The sequence below is a fragment of the Mirounga leonina genome, unplaced genomic scaffold (assembly GCF_011800145.1).
Source record: "Mirounga leonina isolate KUSES-001 unplaced genomic scaffold, KU_Mleo_1.0 Mir_165, whole genome shotgun sequence".
NCBI lineage: Eukaryota > Metazoa > Chordata > Mammalia > Carnivora > Phocidae > Mirounga > Mirounga leonina.
In genome coordinates this window covers 12,412,794-12,433,818 of record NW_023270415.1, presented here as the reverse complement: position 1 = coordinate 12,433,818, position 21,025 = coordinate 12,412,794, and the positions used below count along the sequence as shown (strand labels likewise).

The following is a 21,025-nucleotide window of genomic DNA, read 5'->3' as shown; positions in this document are numbered from 1 at the left end:
TGATTAATTTGGTAATTTGGCATTTTCTATATTCCAGGAGCTGTAGTAAGCACTGCAAATGGAGGACCAATAAGACATGGTTCTGACCTCAAGGAATTCACCATCTGGGGGGAAAGGCAAATATGTTCACATTGAAAGAATAGTAATTTCATGTGAACAGTGCTTTGGTATGACATGAATATGCCCTAGCACATAGGACAGGCATCTGATAAGATTTAGCCATCTGGTAGACCCTTCCCAGGCCAGATAATGGGGTGTGGTGTGAGTGTTAGTGGGCATTGCCGACTGGGGAAGAAGACTCTGCATGGGCACAGAGGCCTTTGGAGATGCCCACAGTTAGTATAAAGGGCCAGGGTCATGAAATGCAGTTGGAGAGGGGATCATGGGCCTGACACTCACCAAGAGCCTTGATGTTGTGCTGTGGAGGCTTCCTGAAGGCAGCAAGGAATTACTGGAACGTGAGAAAGAGAGAGAGACAAGACCAAGTCTAAATTTGAGAAACCTCTCTGTAGCTCCCGTATGAAGATGTCAATCTGAGTTAAGATTGTGAAGTGGGATGAAAGGAGAGGAATGGCTTTAGAAATAATAAAGCAGTAGAATCAGTAGAATTGGTGACTGACGACATAGGAGGGTTTTCAGGGAGGACAAAGCCACATATTACTCCCTGGATTTTGGCTTGAGTGACTGATGAGTGTAATGTCGCTCTTCACCGTGACAGGGGATAAAAATGGAAGAGCAGGCTTTATGCAGAGTACTATGAGTTTGTGGTTGTAAATGCTGAGAGTTTGAGGATGCCTTTGAGATGTCCCAAGAAAGGGATGTAATACATAGGTGATGGATGAAGCCACATGTGGAGAAGAGGAGATCCTTAAGGGAGAGAAAAAGAAACAATGCAGAGCATGGGGAGGGGAGCTGATAAGGCCATGCATTGGGACAGTTGTCCCCATGGAATGACTCAAGGGGTGGGAAGAGCCAGGAGGTTGGTGGGAGGTAATATCTGGAAGCCAAGGGAGGTGTGAGTTTTAAGGAGGAGGGAGTGGAGAGATGGAAAGTATCAGATTCTGCACCCACATTAAGTGAAGGGCGGAAAAGTATTAATTGGATTGAGCCACAAGGAGAGGTCTCAGGCATGGAGATGAAATGGAAGAAGCTGAGTCTGCAGTCCCATTTGTTCAGCATTGCTCTATTTAGGGGTATTTTTTTTTTTTTTTAAAGATTTTATTTATTTATTTGAGAGAGAGAGAATGAGAGACAGAGAGCATGAGAGGGAGGAGGGTCAGAGGGAGAAGCAGACTCCCCGCCGAGCAGGGAGCCCGATGCGGGACTCGATCCCGGGACTCCAGGATCATGACCTGAGCCGAAGGCAGTCGCCTAACCAACTGAGCCACCCAGGCGCCCCTAGGGGTATTTTTCTAAAAATAGATCAAACCTTTAGTGAAGAATAAAACTTCTATCAGCACAATAAATTTCTCTTTATTGGAAGTTAGCTGAGATTAACCTTGTTGAGCCACAAAAGAGAACATTCTTAATTCCTCTTGGAATTCCATTAAGGATTCCCTTGCCAGCATGTTAATATGTGGGAATGTTACTGTTGAAGTGTACTGTGAATGTTAACTGATGTTCTGTAAATGTGAGCAATAAAGTTTTACTCCCCTGTTGACTAGCACGTTATGCCAAAATTCAGAGACAAATCACTGTGCCTGCCTTTGTGTCTGGCTGGCTTCAAAGGGAACCTTGCTTTCTGTTATTCCTTTGAGTAAGGCCGGTGACAGACTCTAATAACCTTACCCCACCAAGTCATTTCCTCGATTGTTGGGAAAACCTATATCTTCCTAATTGGGAGCCAAAGCCAAAGGAATGTGTATTGGAAAGAATAACATCAACTGCTCTTGAAAATAGATGACTTTCTAATTAGCTGCAGCTTTTTAAGAAAAAAGATTTAGGTACTATTAGCACAAAGCTCCATTACAGCATCTGTTCAGAGGACAACGGTGTTAAAATGCGTGTGCGCGCGCACACACACACACACACACATTAAAATGCATTTTAGGTTGTTTTTGGGAAAAAAAAATTACAATCTTTGGAGAATGTAAATTAGTCTGTTCTTGACTCAAATGTTTTAACTGTTGCTGCTCATATAACTTCAGAGAAAGCAGAGCAAAAACAGAAAGGGTCCAGAGAGGGCAGTAAAAATGAGGACTAAAGGGAAAGATGGGATTCTAGAATTCAGACCAAGAAAAATTGAGACGTCTCATATTATTACCCTTAAAGAGGAACAGAGACGGAGTGAGGGATTATAAAATATTATTTGTATATAAAATAACAAAAGGAACGACCAGTAGTAGGTAGAATCTTTGCATAGCTGAGTATTTTGAGAAATATAAAACTTTGTATTGAAGAAAAAATGTTTCCCTTTAGATCTCGGGGTTAATGTATGTAAATTAAGCTGCTGGGTATTATTATGGAAACAATTGGTCTCTTGAAATGTACCATCTGCCATAGGATAAGAATGTCTGCACTAGCCACATTACAGAAAAGGCTCTAAATCATCATAGTTTTTAATGAAATGCACAGCATCTCAATTAAGGAGGAGTCATCTTTTGACGTGCAGCGTTGACAGTTAAGCCTATCATGGAACATTCACATCCTCCTGGGTACTCAGAATTCTAGAGTGAGCAACTGGAAGCCCCTGCTCAACTGAATTTTTTCATCTTATTCTTGGTTAGCATACCATATGCTAGGGGAAAAAAACATGCAACTGGATGGATTTCAATGCGTGTAATTTTCTTTTATTTTGCTGTGATCTATAACTGTTAAATTACTTTTCAATAAATAGTGGTCTAAGCATTAGGAAGCTGAAGGAAAAAATTTTTTCAGCTGAATTGTTGTTTGGAGATGAGATTCCAAGAACAGAATAAAATACCAAATTTCATCAAATCTGTCAACAAATTGTAGGACCCATCCTGATTTTCAGAGACATGAAAATGTGAACAATATTCGGAATTGATAATATGATGGCATGTGTGCAAGTATGCACACATACACAGAGAAATGATTAAGTTTACTCTCCGTTTTCTACTTTGCTTCTCTCTTCCTTTTCTGTTTCCCCCTTACTCATCTATTCCTACTTCTTAGTTTATCTGCTTTCTCCAGTTAGATGCTCCTGTCTTTGTTTTTTTCTTTCTCTTTCAACTTCAGTAACACCAGTGAAGCAAAGGAACATAAATGTGTTCACTGTTTTTCACTATGTGGATATATGTCTGTAAGAACTTGGAAAACCACTTCAATTTTCTTTTCTTCTTGGTTTTGCCTCCTCTTCATCCTTCCCCGTTATATAGTTCTTAGAGGTTGAGAAGTGGAACTCTTCCTAGCCCTGACAGCCCAAGTCAGGGTATGGTGTGTGCTTGGCCAGTGGGATCTGAGAGCCCATCTGGTCCTGGGTGACGAAAGAGGTCTGATTAGGTCCAGGACTCAGCAGCAGGGCCTTTCTTGTCTGTCTGCTCCCCACGTGGGTTCTAAAGACCCAAGTTGCTGTGGGACCACCACATGGTCATGTTTGAAAATGATTTCAAGTGATTGGGAACATTTGTTGTGAATTTTCTTCCGTATCCATGATTCTCAAACTTGGGTGGGCTTGTTCGAACACAGATTGCTGGGCCCCACCCCAGAGTTGCCGATCCAGTAGGACTGGGAGAGGAACTTACTCCAGGAAGCACGCTTTGAGGTCCCCTGTTTCTTGTCTACTGGCGTTTACCTCCATGTGTAATTTAGAACCGCATTGTAACAGCAGAATGCAGAGTTTCTTAAGGGAAGCATTGAATATCCAGTGGAAACCATGTGAGCCACATATATAAGATTAAGATTTCTAGTGTCCACAATAAAACAATCTAAATATAAGTAGCTGAAATGAATTTAAATAGTATATTTTAACCCAGTGTACCCCAAATACCATTTTAACATGTAATGAATATAAAAAAGCATGAGTGGGGGGCGCCTGGGTGGCTCAGTTGGTTAAGCAACCGCCTTCGGCTCAGGTCATGATCCTGGAGTCCCGGGATCGAGTCCCGCATCGGGCTCCCTGCTCGGCGGGGAGTCTGCTTCTCCCTCTGACCCTCCTCCCTCTCATGCTCTCTGTCTCTCATTCTCTCTGTCTCAAATAAATAAAAATCTTAAAAAAGCATGAGTGGGATTTTTTACATGGTTACTTCATGCTAAGTCTGACTTCACGGTGTGTCCTGTGTTGCCAACACATCTCAGTTCAGACCAGCCGCATTTCAGATGCTCAGGGGCCACACTGAGACCGTGCAACTCTAGATTCTCCTGGGACACTCCTTCTTCCCTTTCTTAAAATGTGTGGTTTTTAGGCACTTGTGGGGAGTTTGGGATGTATTTCCTCAGAGTCTTCCATGATAGAGAGTGCTTCCTCTGTGGTCACGAACTCTATAGACAGTAATTCTTTTTTTTTTTTTTCTTTAGGATTTTATTTATTTGACAGAGAGAAAGAGAGAGCACATGCAGGGGGAGTGGCAAGCAGAGGGAGAGGGAGAAGCAGGCCCCTCACTGAGCAGGGAGCCCGATGCAGGACTCGATCCCAGGACCCTGAGATCATGACCTGAGCTGAAGGCAGACGCTTAACTGACTGAGCCACCCAGGCGCCCTAGATTGTAATTCTTGACTAAGTTTGCATTATGTGTAGCTCCTCGGTAGCTGCCCTCAAGTGAAGATGGGAAGACCCATGGCAGAGACCAGGACTGGAAATTGGAAGAAGGGCAAGATGGCATCAGTTGTACTGGGCAGAGGATCTTCTCTGAGCTCTTCCTCAGAAAAATTAGAAAGATGAGACTAAGGAGTCAGTGACAGATGAGTTGGTTTATGGATGAGAAGTCTTTAAAAAAAAACACAATGATTTTAGAAAAAAAGTGAGCTAGTGTGTTGAAGAAAATGAAATAACAGTAAGACTGAGTACATGAAAGGTGGTGAGTCCTATCAGTGACATAATCTCAGTATATATATGTATTTATGGACTATTTAAGTATAGCTGGCTTTTGACTCTTTCTTGATGGCTTCCATCAGGAATTATATTACTTGAATTCATGTATTTTGTTGCCTAATGATAAAAGAAAAAATAAGACGAGAACGTTGACTTTGATGTGTTCTTTTTCTCTTAATTTTAACGTGGTAACAGAGATGCAAGTGAAAAGACATTTGTTAGAGGATATGCACAGGAACTTGGGAACTTTTAAAAATAATTAATGCCAAACCCTAAGCCCTGTAAATTAGCACTTTAAACACACTCCTAAAGAAAATGTTTTTAAAGCTGAACTTTGAGCGAATAATCTGGTTCATGAGTCAGTGAAGGTTGGAGTCAATGCTTTGGACCAAGCAGAGTGCACGCCTGATTCCGAGAATAGCTACTCAACTCTGCTGCCTTCAGAAGACAAGCATGTCTCCCTGAAGCTTGGGTTTCTGTCCTCTCTTTCTCTCTTGTAAATTGGTTAGAAACCAATAGCCATGTTTAAGTAGAGCAGCATTAAAAATTGACGAAATCATCCCTACTGATACGTGAGATAGTCTCTGTACTGCCCTGACATTTGAATTTCGTTGCAGACTTTTATCCTGAAGTATCATTCTGCTCGTTTCTCACTCTCTCTCTTTTCAGTGGGAGATACTGCAGTACGCGCTTGATACCATTTGAAGTGACTAAAGGTTTTGAGGGGTGGTTACTTCAGAAAAATTGGCGTTTCAGAAAGACGTGTTTTCCCCTCCATCTCTGTTGTTGTTTGAAGTCTTCAAAGTGTTGCTATGATCAGAGAAAAACATTTCTTGTGAAATAGTTCTCTCCAAGAATGCAGTGATTTGAGACTGGCTGGCTGTGGATTCCGATCGTCTGTTCTAGAAGAAGCTGTTTTCACAGAATTCGCTTCAGGCTGAGGTCTGGGGCTTGAAAGATTTATTCGTCACTTCAGAATATGTAAATATAAAATTAACCTAGTTTTAAAATAAGCTTCAAAGTCAATCAGAAATGGAGTCTTTCTTAAAATGTGCTTAGGCAGTACACTTTCTAGTCCGCATTGCTCATTGGTGACCCCGTGCATAGCGTGTGGATTCTGGTTGCCGCCATTCCTTGTGATTACATGTAGAAGGGGGTACAAGGAGGGCAGGACTTTGTTTTCTCAGTCAATTGGTTTATTATTTCCAGTATACTTTTTGCACAGAAAATTTTAGCTAAATATTTATCTCAAGATGCTAAAGGTTTGGCTTCAAAAGAAGTTGTGCCAGTATCTACCGAACCCTTCTGTGTGCCGTGGAAGTATGCTGAGTGATTCTCATGAATTATCTTGCTTCTTTTTTTTTTTTTTTTTAAGATTTTATTTATTTATTTGAGAGAGAGAGATGCAGCGAGAGCAGGAACACAAGCAGGGGGAGAGGGAGAGGGAGAAGCAGGCCTCCCACTGCGCAGGGAGCCCGACGTGGAGCTCGATCCCAGGACCCTGGGATCATGACCTGAGCTGAAGGCAGACGCCTAACAACTGAGCCACCCAGGCGCCCCGAATAATCTTGCTTCTTACACTGTCCTTGCAAATGCTGTTATTGTCATCCCTTACATCCATGTGAAAACTGAAGCATAAAGAGGAGACATAGTCTGGCCGTTTGGGTCTTAGGTGTCCGAGCCAGGGTGTGAATTGGGCTTTTAAAAATTTTATTTTTTTTGAAAGATTTTATTTACTTATTTGAGAGAGAGCACAAGCAGAGGGAGTGGAAGAGGGAGAAGCAGGCTCCCTGCTGAGTGGGGAGCCTGATGGGGGACTCGATCCCAGGCTCCTGGGATCATGACCTGAGCTGAAGGCAGTCGCTTAACTGACTGAGCCACCCAGGTGCCTCTGAGCTGGGCTTTTGATGCATAGCCCAACTGCCTTCATATTCTCCTGTTTGAAAAAGCCTGACTAGTTTCCTTTCCACTCCGTGCTTAGAGAAAATTCAGTAAAAATACGTGCCACAAATAAGGACAGGGGATTCTCATGCAGCCTTGGCTCTGGAAGTTTTCCAGGTGCAGCAGACAGTAGGTGATGCTCATATTATATTCCCAACCTAAGATCCCAAGAAGGTCTAGGGAAAAACCACTGTGTAGATTAAACAGCTAATTGCTTATGTCACTGGCACTTCTGTAGAAGAATAGCACGTAGGTATGATAAAAAAGCAAAAAGCAGGACAGTACCAAGTGAGTCAGTCTTATCCCATGTAGGGAAATGAACATTTAGGGAAATCATTTGGAGACATGAGAAAATCAGGCCTTAGAGGTTAGATTTCTAACTTGCTTTCTAATATAACAAGCGACTTCCTTTTCCCTCAGCTCTGTTTCCCAACATGTATGCGAGTTTTTGGAATATTAGAATCCTGTGAGAGTCCATTCTTTTGGGGTCCGGGAGCCTCTTCTTAGGAAATGCACGTGTAAAATTTTGCATATCATTCAAGGGTTTCATGAGTCCCTCAAGTCTCTAGGGGTGTCTATATTTTTATTAGAACCCCTGAATTCGTGGATCTCCTGCATTTCATTTTAGTTCATGAATGGCAGACTTCTGTGTCTGTGCTGTAGGAAGAACTTCTGTAGATAAAGCCCTGTGATACAGACCTGGCGGACTTTTGGGGGATTGATGCTGTTTAAAGCAGTTCCATATCCTGCGATATATGGAAGATGCGGGTTATACTGGCTTGATGGGAATTTCTGAGGAGGTGGCAGTGGAGCTGGGAGAAGAGCAGGTGGACTTGGACTTGTCAGACCCAGCTAACGTGGAAACTCTCTTAATCTTTCAGTTTTCCTCTTTTGTGAAAGGAATGAGGACTGTGTCGTGTGACCATGTGGCATTTAAGCGAATGGCAGACGATGAGTCCTGTAGATAAATCGACTGATGGGAATGAGTCTGGCGAATGTTCATCACGTTTGCTTGTTGTTCAGCTACTCCTCGGAGGGTTCAGCTTCTCGGAGGGTTCAGCTACTCCTCAGAAGGTTCTTAGGGGGCACAGACCTGTCAAGTCGGAGAAACTGACCCTTGGGACTCTGGGACTTTCTTAACGTGTAATGAGAATCCATGGGATCTGGGGAGGCCACCTGAGAAAGGGAGATGAACGTGAAAATTGATACTGCTAAGGGGGGGAAGTTGGGCTTACATTTTTGGAAAGTCCAAGGTTTTCATTAGACCAGTGTTCTTCAGAAAGGTAGAAGAGCAGCAGAGAGAGTCTTGTGATGAAGGACACCTCCATCTGATAAATCTAACGCCTGATCAGTGCTAACATACAGAAATACTGGAATTCATTAATTAAAGCTATGCTTGGAACACTTACTCATTTGTTCGCCTCTTATTATATTACAGACAGGCGTGAGAACTTTTAGAGAGAGGTGTGTTGCATTTTGGCATGAGCAAATCCAGCAGGTTTCTGTGGCTGTTGGGGTTGTCTGGAGACCTTACTACCTCTCCTTCTGCTGTCTCCACTTCTTGTGCAGCAGTGATGTCTCATGTCTTACTAGGTTTGGAAGAATTAAGTCCGTCTTACTCTTCCTTTTTTTTTTTTTAATTTTATTTATTTGACAGAGAGAGATACAGCGAGAGAGGGAACACAAGCAGGGGAGTGGGAGAGGGAGAAGCAGGCTCCCCGCAGAGCAGGGAGCCTGACGCGGGGCTCGATCCCAGGACCCTGGGATCGTGACCGAAGGCAAGACGCTTAATGACTGAGCCACCCAGGCGCCCCCCGTCTTACTCTTCTTGAAGATTAATTTTCATTTTCTTTTTACAAACTGCTACAATTTATGCATATTTTAAGTCACTGAGGGAACTCCAGTCTTGTTCATGTCTAGTAAATAATCAAGCTGTTTTGCTCTGTTTTTATTTTCAGATCGAAGAATTTCGCAGGCTGAGGACACATGTGAAGGGGGCAGAGCTCGTGGAAGGCTGTGATGGGGTTTTGGGAGACAATTTTAGACCCACTCAGCCACTTAGTGACAGAATCATTAGAGCCGCATTTCAGTAGCCAGAGAGAATGGGAACAAGACGGCCTTCACCTGGGTATGTGCAGATTGAGTAAGGAAAATGGGGCTGCCAGTCCTGTAAACCTGTCACACCAGAGTTAGTCTCACGGTGATCCTGATGATGTAGCAGTGTGAGTGCACTTTGCTTTGATGAAAGGGATGACACGTTCTCAAACCCTTTTAATTACAAGTCACGTGGCTTTAAAAATTTCATGCAGTGTTGAAAAAGAACCTCCGATCCTTGTGTTTTCCCACCAGAGCAGCCTTTAATTCCCATTTTGCTTTACTACTGGCCTTAATCAGGTAAGGAGCCCCAAGGCAGAGAAGCATCCCCTCTTTATTCAAGGTAAAGAGGTAAAAGTCCTTTTTAGGGCTCCCTATGCTGCCCCCTTGAAATGGCAGCAGTCACCTCCTGATGACTGAGGAACATAAAGGGATCCTCTGGAGGGGTTTGTGAGCCTCAGGGCTGACCCTCCTCTAATGCATGTTTGACTTCTTTATCGGGGTAGGCGAGGGCAGATCTGGCGTGCTTTAAAATCCTTGTCCTGTGGAAGTGCTTTTATTTGGAAGATCAAGAAGCACTTACTAGGTATATGAATATGGTATGTTTCTTTATTGACTGAAATATAATCTATGCATTTTAATATATTGGATTGAATATATGCATACCTTATCCCCAAAGAGCTGACAAAATAAAACCTCACAGACATGGCAAAGATCAAATATACATAAATGACTATATCCTGGATTATTTCTTTACCTCGTGAATTGCCTAAGAATGCATAACATAGGTCAGCGCACATAGCTGGCCAACTGCTGCTTCCCACAAGAGGAAGGCATCGGTTGGAAGTTACGTAGGTAAACAGGACAGAGCTTGGACTTGGTATAATGGACCGTGGTGAGTATAAGCTCACATTCTGTGCAAGTGGAACAGTACAGAGTGGGAGTCACAGATGAATAGAAGTCTCTGGCTTCAAGAAGCTCAAACAGTGTCTTGAGCTAGACAGTTGACATGGGAATTTTCAGAGGTGATCATTTTGTCCATGTGTTCTCCAATCCATTTTTCTTGCTTCTCTATTACTATAACCATATACTAACCAGTACTCCATCCAAACTGTCTTTTTTCTTTGTGAATGTGCTTTGCTCAGACAGTCCTTCCCACCCCTCTTGTTGCCTGTTGAAATCCTAGCTACCCTGCAGGCTCAACCCAAATCCTGCTCTCAGCACGGATTCTCTGCTTCTCCCTTAAATTGTACCTTTCTATTCACATTCTTTCTTCCATTTAGCTGTTTGTGTATTTCTTACTTTCTGTGTTACAGTCAAGCTTTTAAAGGGTTGAAACATGTTCATTTTGCTTTGAATCCATTGTGACACATAACACTTGGCGTCTTGAATGTCCGTTGGCCCATTAGCAATTCTTGAGAGCTACACGTAGCTTATATCAGCCAGCCACATGCCAGTCATTTCCTGACTCTTCGTTTCTGAGTTAGCTGGTATGGTTCTTCCTCTTCTGATTTTGGAGAGGGTGAGGGCCAGGCAAAGTTGCTTTGGTAAGGCTGCGAAGGGACTTTCTGTAATTCATATGTGGTAACATGAGAGAACGTGCAAGAGTGCTTTAAGCTGAGCCTTATGATGGAGGGATTAAAGAATTCAAATTATATTTGATTAAAAATCACTACCGTGTGATTGGTTCTGGGTATCAAAGGTCAGAAGAACAGATGTGTCTGCTCTCAGAAAACTTAGAATCTCCTGTGGGGAGCCTGAGAGTAGAAAAATAAATACTAAAATAAATACTTCAGAAAAAATACAACTACAACTTATAATAAATCCATGAATGAGAAGACAAAAAAAGGCAGTGAAGGAGATTTCAGGTAGAGGGAGTATCTTTTGCAAAGGCCCTAAGGGGCTATTCCCTGTGGAGGTAAGACTTTGATGCATTGAGGTACACAGGAAGGCCCTGTGAGTCTGGGGTGTAGGACTCAAAGGGGCAGGGCTCTTACCTTGGAGGCCTTGTCAGCCTCGTTAAGGCATCTTTATTTTGCTGTTGATGCATTGAGAACCTCTAAAGACTTCTGCTCAGGGGCGTGGCCTGACCTCATGTATGTTTCCAGTAGATCACAGTAGCTGCAGAATGAACAGATTGGATGATAGTGGGCCAGGGGTAGGAGTAGGGAGGTATTTTGGAAGTCTGCCGGGTAGCCGAGGTGAAAGACGCAGAGACTCGGGTACTAGACCAGGAGCCGTGGAAATGGGGAGAAGTTAAAGTATGTTTAGTAGACCTTGAAAGTGATAGTACCTAGTTGACAAATTGGATGATGGTGGAGAGAGACGGAAATATCAAAGATAACTTCTGGGATTTGGGGGCTTTAGAAACTGTGTGCGGGTGAAGTGCCGTCATCGAATGACAGCAGGAAAACTGGAGGAGACTCTTGGGAAGTTAAAGAGTTGAGTTGGAGCTCATTGAATGAGAGGTGTCAGTCGCACTAGTGGACCCTTCATGCAGCTAACTGGACTTTCAGAAGCGGAGATCAGAAAGGAGGTCTGAACCAAATAGGGGAGTCATTGAGTCATTGGCATGGAGCTTGGATATACATGTATCACGTTCTAATGCTGCATGGGATCGTCTCATTAAGTGTTCACAAAATTTAATGTGAGACTTGGTAGGTAAGTTCACAGAAGCACAGAGAAGTTAGATCACTGGCCAAGATAACACAGTCTTTGAGCAGCAGAGCTGAAATTGGACCCAGGCAGCCTGGCTGGCAGAGCCTCTTTTTTACCCACTGCCCATCAGGGGTCAGGGAGCATGCCCAAGCTTGCCGTGAGGGTGGTGTGTCAGAGCGGAGTCCAGTGGGAAGGGAGGAGGGGCAGATACGGTGTGATGGCAGTGGTTGATGAGCTGGGTGGGAGGAGAGCAGAAGGCTGCGGCAATAGAGGGGGTGAAGGGATCCAGGGACACTTTTTAAACAAAAAAACCACTAGCCCTTGTCTGTATGTGGGGGTAATGAGCCAGTCGGTGGGAGGCGATGAAGATGCCACTTCTCAGGGGGGCTAATCCTAGCTGTGCAGTCTCTGAAGACTTGAGAAGGGATGGAATCTGGGGTGCCTGGCTGGCTCAGTTGGAAGAGCATGAGCCTCTTGATCTGGGGATCTTGAGTTCGAGCCCCACCCCGGGTGTAGGGATTACGAAAAAAGAAAGGTAATGAAATCCTAAGCAAATGTGGAGATTGCCTTTATTACAAGAAGGGACACTTTCTGGGCTGTAATAGGAAGGGAGACGGAGGCAGTGGTTTGTAGAGTTAGCTTTTCCGTGACTTGCCTTTCTTATTTAAGGAAGAGTGGGGCTGCGGCTAGGAGAGGTGAGAGGAGAAGGGAAGGTGGGAGACTGGAGCAGAGGGGAAGGGGGATGGGGGCTCGCAGGAGCGACCCAGTAGGAGGGGCAGGTGGGCTGGCAGGAGGTGTGTGGTGAGGTTTGGTGAATGTGAATTTATTAATTTCTCCAGTCTAGGTTTTGTGTCCTCTCTGAGTATCAGTAACTGTAAATGACACTTTTTATGAAATCACATTATTACCATGAACTTTGATCCACATCTAGCCCTAGACCAGAGTTGCCTTTCTCTAAATATCTAAATAACCATCACTCTTTTATCTCCCCCATACGTGCACACAGACTGAAATGCTGTTGATGAGATTATGCGTATTTCAGATGCTTCATATTCCTTATATGATAGGAAGATAATGTATAATTTTTCAAGGCTTTAAATTAATTATGATCTAGGTCTTTTCAAAGGAGGACGGATTTGTATCCTTATCTTGGTGACTGAGATGACTTAAGAGGGGTCACTTTCCCCCAAATTCCTAAGAATGGTGCAGGAATTCTTTCAAAGGCAACTCCAGTTCTGACTTCATCCTTCTATGAATACATTTTTGACCCTTTTATCTTGAAATGTGTAATACAAATCTAGTCATAGTTCTACATAAAAACTATATTGGGAAATCAGACTTATGGATGTGTGCTTTTTATTTGATATTTAATAATGCCCTAAGGCAGGTAATTCAAATTTTTATTAAAGTGAAATGATTTGACAGTCAGACTTTGAATTTAATGCATGAATGTTTCACTTAAGCTCTTGGAACTGAAAAGGAAAAAAAATTTTTTTCTGGTGGTTCTCTAAAAAAATGTTTAAAATAATTCAGATTTATTTTAGCTATGTCTTACTAAAATAACTTTAGTTTTTAGACTTAAAATGACTTTTTTTTTTTTTTTGCATGACATGTCTAGACATCTGGAGGGCTTTGATAACCAAGACTTATTATTTCCATGAATAATCTGTGACTTTTTATATTACCATTTAAGAAGTATGAACTATGGTTTTATACTTGCTTAAAGAACTAGCACATAACTCATCCAGGTGCTGGAAATTCTTTAGTTTGGCAGCGCTAGTTCAGATTTCTGGGAGCCAGTGGACATGAAATGATCCTTTACCCATTGAATTTTCTGTATGAGAACCAAATATTAATAATAACAAACAAAAAACAACACCAAAGTTTTGGTCCAGTTTACTTGTTGCTCTTGGTATCTTAATACTGGTACTTAGTTCTGATGAGATGATTACTTGCCTGTTCCATGAAGTTTTAGCCCATTATTTAGAGCTTTTCTGACTACTCGAAGACTTGTCTGTTTCCCCAGTAGCTCAGATATCGTTAAGCTGCACATGTATACAGTAACTATACTTAATTATAATTATTTATTTTCTGTAAAACGTATGCCACAATGCTCTTTAAATAGTTTCCTTTCTCCCCCCCCCCCCCTTAAAAGGGGGAAGAAATCTAAGTATGCCTCCAAGCAAATTAGGGGAAAAAATAAAGGAAGAAAAAAGAGGGTTATAAACCAAATGACTCTGAAGGATCCCTTTTCAGGCTTGCCCTCATTTTTGTTTCTGGGTCTTTGAAGCTGTCCTTGACTGTGTTGAACTCTTCCCCCCATGTACTTTTGCAATTAATAATGTTGACTTTTTAGCTTTAATAACACTATCACAAGCATCAGTTTCTTACCCGTTCTCTTTTATAACATAAAGAGTTATAGGTTAGAAAAGGATAAGGCGTTCTAGAAAAGGAGGGGCTGCGTGGGGAAAGGGAGAGCGTCAATTCTGAATGACCAAGTAGGGAAAAGCTATTATCCTTCCTAGACAAATGGAAAGCTCAAAGCCATATGTTCAGTCAATAGAACTTGGACTTTTCCTCACTCGAATAATTTAACTTGATGCACAGCATTAGGGTGAGAAATGAAAACTGGATGGATATAGCTGTTTTCTATTTACTGTATCCTATAGAATTTCTTGAAAATGGAATGGTTTCCTACAGGATTTCAAAATGATTTCAGGAAAAGGACAAAATATCAAGGGTGCTCAACCTGTCTATTATGTTTTGATTATGTGATATAAAAATTGTTATTAACCCAAGAATGAAAAGCATCAAAGCTGTATAGGCATTTCTTTAAGATGACTCAACAAGGCAAATAATCCTTACTTCCACATACATTCCTTTCTATGTTTTAGAAATGTTAATGATTTATTGTGGATAAAAATTGCAGAATGATTTGGTTTTTCTCTCCCCTCCCCCCCAATGAATTCAAAGAAAATTGTGTTTGGGAGGAAGAAAAGAGAACATTTTGCAGTCATGGGCCAACTTGTATGTTGAACATTCATATAGTCTGATACCTTAAATATGGTAGGTTTCATGATTTTAAACCTAGTGCATATGTTTTCCATAAGAAAATTCCTGAGACCAGGTGATCTCCTCTAAACATGTTCTCTTATGCCTTTTGCATCATGGGTGCTCATTTTGGGTAATTTCCTCAGATCAATTTTTTTAGCTCCATTTTTCCACTTAGAGACGAATTATTAAGAAAACCATACTCCTAAGGAGACACTCATTTCAGTTTCCTCCTCATTTATTTGCTGTCCATTCTCTCGAGTTTCTCTTTTTCATGATGGAGTTTACAGAGACTGAGGAAAGCAGTCATTCTGGAACTGGGGAGGTATAAAAGCTCAGCACTCAGCACTCAGACGGACCTTCCAGGAGGCCACTTCCAGTTGGAGTCCTCACAGCTCAACCTGTGAGGAGGCATGCTTGCTTGCTAGGGGACAGAAAACCTACAGTTTCTGTTCCCACCAACTGCAGATGACCTAGTCCCAGACTAGGTCTCTCTATTAAACTCTAGTATTGAATGCCCGACTGTCTGTCTGACTTTTCTTTTGGAGGTGTCAAAGACATCTTAAACTCAATATATACAAGGGTGTATTTACAATCTTTCTTCACAGACCTGGCTCTCTTCCAGTTTTCGTAGAACCAGAGTTACACTTGACACCTCTCTTCCTCTCCTCACCTCACATTTCTAACTGATCATCCAGTTCTGCAGATTTGCCTTCTGACAGCTCCCAAATCTGTCTCTGTGTCCCCATCCCCAGCATCACACACCATGAAGTTAGCCCCATTTCTCACCTAGACTGTCACAAAAGCACCCCCCTCTCTTCTACATAGGATTATTAAAGAAAGATTGATAAAAATAAAAGACACGGAAGATGTGGTGTCTACATAGGATTATTAAGGAAAGATTGATAAAAATAAAAGACATGGAGGACGTGGTGCAGTCAGGCTTGTGTGTCAGCTGTGATTGGTTGAAAGGGACAATGAAGCTCGCTCTCAGCACAGTGGGAAGGGGTGCTGTGACTAGTTGGCAACACCTGCCGTTGGGAGTTTGGTGGTGGTGGTGATTGCCATCCATAACGAAAGGTACTATTATTGGCATCTCATTTAATGTGTGCTTTTAAGGTACAGAGTTTTTTGAAAATGGGCTTTGGAAAACCTATCTGCATTAGAGCTACTGATCCGCAGCTAGGTGTTAGTAGTTATCCAGGAAACATGGAAGCATGACGAAATGACTGAAGTCCTCTTTTTAACATTTTCATTTTGTTATGCAATAGTTATGGTCCTGATGATTATACCTAGCAAATTGCTTACATATAGCAAACCTAGGGAATCTCAAATCTCAGCATGGAAATGAAATGGCATGAGGGTGAGGAAATAATTATGCCGTGATGGTGAGGAGGAAACTACCCCGGACCTCTTGAAAGCCATCTCCTGAAGAAGGGAAAACGGTGAGTTAGAGAAGAAACCATGTAAGAGAAAGATATTGATAGGACCCTCAAAAGGGTGAGAACATATTTTAAAATATTTTTAGTAAAAATACACCATAAAAAGGTCGTTTAACTGTATAGGTCTTGGAAGTGCGTGTGTGTGTGTGCGCATGAGTGTGTGTATGTGTGTATAGGTTTGCCTTATTTTGGGGGCTGCTTCAGTTTTTTTTTTTTATGTTAATCACCATTTAGTTTTTGATGTAGTGATCCATGATTCATTATTTGTGTATAACACCCAGTGCTCCATTCAGTACGTGCTGTCTTTAATACCCATCACCAGGCTAACCCATCCCCCACTCCCCTCCCCTCTAGAACCCTGTTTGTTTCTCAGAGTCCATAGTCTCTCATCGTTCGTCTCCCCCTCCAATTTCCCCCCCTTCATTATTCCCTTCCTACTATCTTCTTTTTTTAGAAACATATAATGTATTATTTGATTCAGAGGTACAGGTCTGTGATTGAACAGTCTTACACGATTCATAGCGCTCACCATAGCACATACCTTCCCCCGTGTCTATCACCCAGCCTCCCCATCCCTCCCACCCCCCACCACTCCAGCAACTCTCAGTTTGTTTCTTGAGATTAAGAATTCCTCGTATCAGTGAGATCATATGATAACATGTCTTTCTCTGATTGACTTATTCCGCTCAGCGTAATATCCTCCAGTTCCATCCACGTCATTGCAAATGGCAGGATTTCATTCCTTTTGATGGCTGCATAATACTCCATTGTATATATATACCACATCTTCTTTATCTATTCATCTGTTGATGGACGTGTAGGCTCTTTCCATAATTAGGCTATTGTGGACATTGCTGCTATAAACATCGGAGTGCACGTACCCTTTTGGATCACTACATTTGTATCTTTGGGGTAAATACCCAGTAATGCAATTTCTGGGTCGTACAGTAGCTCTATTTTCAACTTTTTGAGGAACCTCCATACTGTTTTCCAGAGTGGCTGCACCAGCTTGCATTCCCACCAACACTGTAGGAGGGTTCCCCTTTTCTCCACATCCTCACCAACATCTGTCGTTTCCTGACTTGTTAATTTTAGCCATTCTGACTGGTGTGAGGTGGTATCTCATTGAGGTTTTGATTTGGATTTCCCTGATGCTGAGCGATGTTGAGCACTTTTTCATGTGTCTGTTGGCCATTTGGATGTCTTCTTTGGGAAAATGTCTGTTCATGTCTTCTGTGCATTTCGTGATTGGATTCTTTGTTCTTTGGGTGTTGAGCTTGATAACTTCTTTATAGATTTTGGATACTAGCCCTTTATCTGGTATGTCATTTGCAAATATCTTCTCCCATTCTGTCGGTTGTCTTTTGGTTTTGTTGACTGTTTCTTTTGCTTTGCAAAAGCTTTTTATCTTGATGAAGTCCCAATAGTTCATTTTTGCCCTTGCTTCCCTTGCCTTTGCTGATATTTCGAGGAAGAAGTTGCTGCGGCTGAGGTCGAAGAGGTTGCTGCCTGTGTTCTCCTTTAGGATTTTGATGGACTCCTGTCTCACATTGAGGTCTTTCAACCATTTGGAGTCTATTTTTGTGTGTGGTGTAAGGAAATGCAGAATTCTTCTGCATGTGGCTGTCCAATTTTCCCAACACCATTTGTTGAAGAGACTTTTCCATTGGACATTCTTTCCTGCTTTGTCGAAGATTATTTGACCATGGAGTTGAATGGGAGTCCATTTCTGGGCTCTCTATTCTGTTCCATTGATCTATGTGTCTGTTTTTGTACCAGGACCATACTGTCTTGATGATCACAGCTTTGTAATAGAGCTTGAAGTCCAGAATTGTGATGCCACCAGGTTTGCTTTTCTTTTTCAACATTCCTCTGGCTATGCGGGGTCTTTTTTGGTTCCATACAAATTTTAGGATTATTTGTTCCATTTCTTTGAAAAAAGTGGGTGGTATTTTGATAGGGATTGCATTAAATGTGTAGATTGCTCTAGGTAGCATTGACATCTTCACAATATTTGTTCTTCCAATCCATGAGCATGGAACGTTTTTCCATTTCTTTGTGTCTTCCTCAATTTCTTTCATGAGTATTTTATAGTTTTCTGAGTACAGATTCTTTGCTCCTTTGGTTAGATTTATTCCTAGGTATCTTATGGTTTTGGGTGCAATTGTAAACAGGATTGACTCCTTCATTTCTCTTTCTTCTGTTTTGGTGGTGGTGTATAGGAATGCCACTGATTTCTGTGCATTGATTTTATATCCTGCCACTTTACTGAATTCCTGTATGATTTCTAGCAGTTTTGGGGTGGAGTCTTTTGGGTTTTCCACATAAAGTATCACATCATCTGCAAAGAGTGAGAGTTTGACTTCTTCTTTGCCGATTTGGATGCCTTTTATTTCTTTTTGTTGTCTGATTGCTATGGCTAGGACTTCTAATACTATGTTGAATAGCAGTGGTGATAGTGGACATTCCTGCTGTGTTCCTGACCTTAGGGGGAAAGTTCTCAGTTTTTCCCCATTGAGAATGATATTCGCTGTGGGTTTTTCATAGATGGCTTTTATGATATGGAGGTATGTACTCTCTATCCCTATACTCTGAAGAGTTTTGATCAAGAAAGGCTGCTGTACTTTGTCAAATGCTTTTTCTGCATCTATTGACAGGATCATATGGTTCTTGTTCTTTTATTAATGTATTGTATCACATTGATTGATTTGTGGATGTTGAACCAACCTTGCAGCCCAGGGATAAATCCCACTTGGTCGTGGTGAATAATCCTTTTAATGTACTGTTGGATCCTATTGACTAGTATTTTGGTGAGAATTTTTGCATCCATGTTCATCAGGGATATTGGTCTGTACTTCTCCTTTTTGATGGGGTCTTTGTCTGGTTTTGGGATCAAGGTAATGGTAGCCTCATAAAACGAGTTTGGAAGTTTTCCTTCCTTTTCTGTTTTTTGGAACAATTTCAGAAGAATAGGTATTAATTCTTCTTTAAATGTTTGGTAGAATTCCCCTGGGAAGCCATCTGGCCCTGGGCTCTTGTTTGTTGGGAGACTTTTGATTACTGCTTCAATTTCCTTAGTGGTTATAGGTCTGTCCAGGTTTTCTATTTCTTCCTGGTTCAGTTTTGGTAGTTGATACATCTCTAGGAATGCATCCATTTCTTCCAGATTATCTAATTTGCTGGCATATAGTTGCTCATAATTTGTTCTTAGAATTGTTTGTATTTCTTTGGTGTTGGTTGTGATCTCTTTCATTCATGATTTTATTTATTTGGGTCATTTTTCTTTTTTGATAAGTCTGGCCAGGGGTTTATCAATCTTATTAATTCTTTCAAAGAATCAGCTCCTAGTTTCGTTGATCTGTTCTGCTGTTCTTTTGGTTTCTGTTTCATTGATTTCTGCTCTGATCTTTATTATTTCCTCTTAGGACCGCCTTTGCTGCATCCCAAAGATCTTGAACAGTTGTGTTTTCATTTTCATTTGTTTCCATGATTTTTTTAAATTCTTCTTTAATTTCCTGGTTGACCCATTCATTCTTTAGTAGGATGCTCTTTAGCCTCCATGTATTTGAGTTCTTTCCGACTTTCCTCTTGTGATTGAGTTCTAGTTTCAAAGCATTGTGGTCTGAAAATATGCAGGGAATGATCCCAGTCTTTTGGTAGCAGTTGAGACCTGATTTGTGTCCTAGGATGTGATCTATTCTGGAGAATGTTCCATGGGCACTAGAGAAGAATGTGTATTCTGTTGCTTTGGGATGGAATGTTCTGAATATATCTATGAAGTCCATTTGGTCCAGTGTGTCATTTAAAGTCTTTATTTCCTTGTTGATCTTTTGCTTAGATGATCTGTCCATTTCAGTGAGGGGGGTGTTAAGGTCCCCTACCATTATTGTATTGTTGTCGATGTGTTTCTTTGCCTTTGTTATTAATTGGCTTATATAATTGCATGCTCTCATGTTTGGGGCATAAATATTTACAATTGTTAGATCTTCTTGTTGGATAGACCCTTTTAAGTAGGATATAGTGTCCTTCCTCATCCCTTATTATAGTCTTTGGTTTAAAATCTAATTTGTCTGACATAAGGATTGCCACCCCAGCTTTCTTTTGGTGTCCATTAGCATGGTAAATGGTTTTCCACCCCCTCACTGTCAATCTGGAGGTGTATTTGTGTCTAAAATGAGTCTCTTGCAGACAGCATATCAGTGGGTCTTGTTTTTTAATCCAGTCTGATAGCCTGTGTCTTTTGATTGGGGCATTTAGCCCATTTACATTCAGGGTAACTATTGAAAGATAGGAATTTAGTGCCATTGTATTGCCTATAAAGTGACTGTTACTGTATATTGTCTGTGTTCCTTTCTGATCTATGTTACTTTTAGGCTCTCTCTTTGCTTAGAGGACCCCTTTCAATATTTCTTGTAGGGCTGGTTTCGTGTTTGCAAATTCCTTTAGTTCTTGTTTGTCTGGGAAACTTTTTATCTCTCCTTCTATTTTCAATGACAGCCTAGCTGGATATAGTATTCTTGGCTGCATATTTTTCCTGTTTGGTGCTCTGAATGTATCATGCCAGTCCTTTCTGGCCTGCCAGATCTCTGTGGATAGGTCTGCTGCCAATCTAATGTTTCTACCATTGTAGGTTACAGATCTCTTGTTCCGAGCTGCTTTCAGGATTTTCTCTTTGTCTCTGAGACTCATAAATTTTACTATTAGATATTGGGGTTTTGACTTATTTTTATTGATGTTGAGGGGGTTTCTCTGGGCCTCCTGGATTTTGATGCCTGTTTCCTTCCCCAAATTAGGGAAGTTCTCTGCTATAATTTGCTCCAATATACCTTCTGTCCCTCTTCTCTTTCTT

At 41.5% G+C, this 21,025-nt stretch overlaps 1 protein-coding gene across 2 annotated transcripts in view; it reads left to right on the top strand.

Moving 5' to 3' along the window:
- The window catches only part of CA8 (carbonic anhydrase 8), a 94,378-nt gene that overhangs the window by 57,029 nt on the left and 16,324 nt on the right, over positions 1–21,025 (top strand). The window contains exon 8 of one of the 2 annotated variants that reach the window (XM_035011208.1): positions 8,890–9,059. The exons of the other annotated variant lie outside the window; for it this stretch is intronic. Within the exon in view, the coding sequence (XP_034867099.1) occupies positions 8,890–9,024 (135 nt within the window). The 3' untranslated portion in view covers positions 9,025–9,059. The remainder of the gene's footprint in view (positions 1–8,889; positions 9,060–21,025) is intronic. 2 annotated transcript variants of the gene reach the window in all.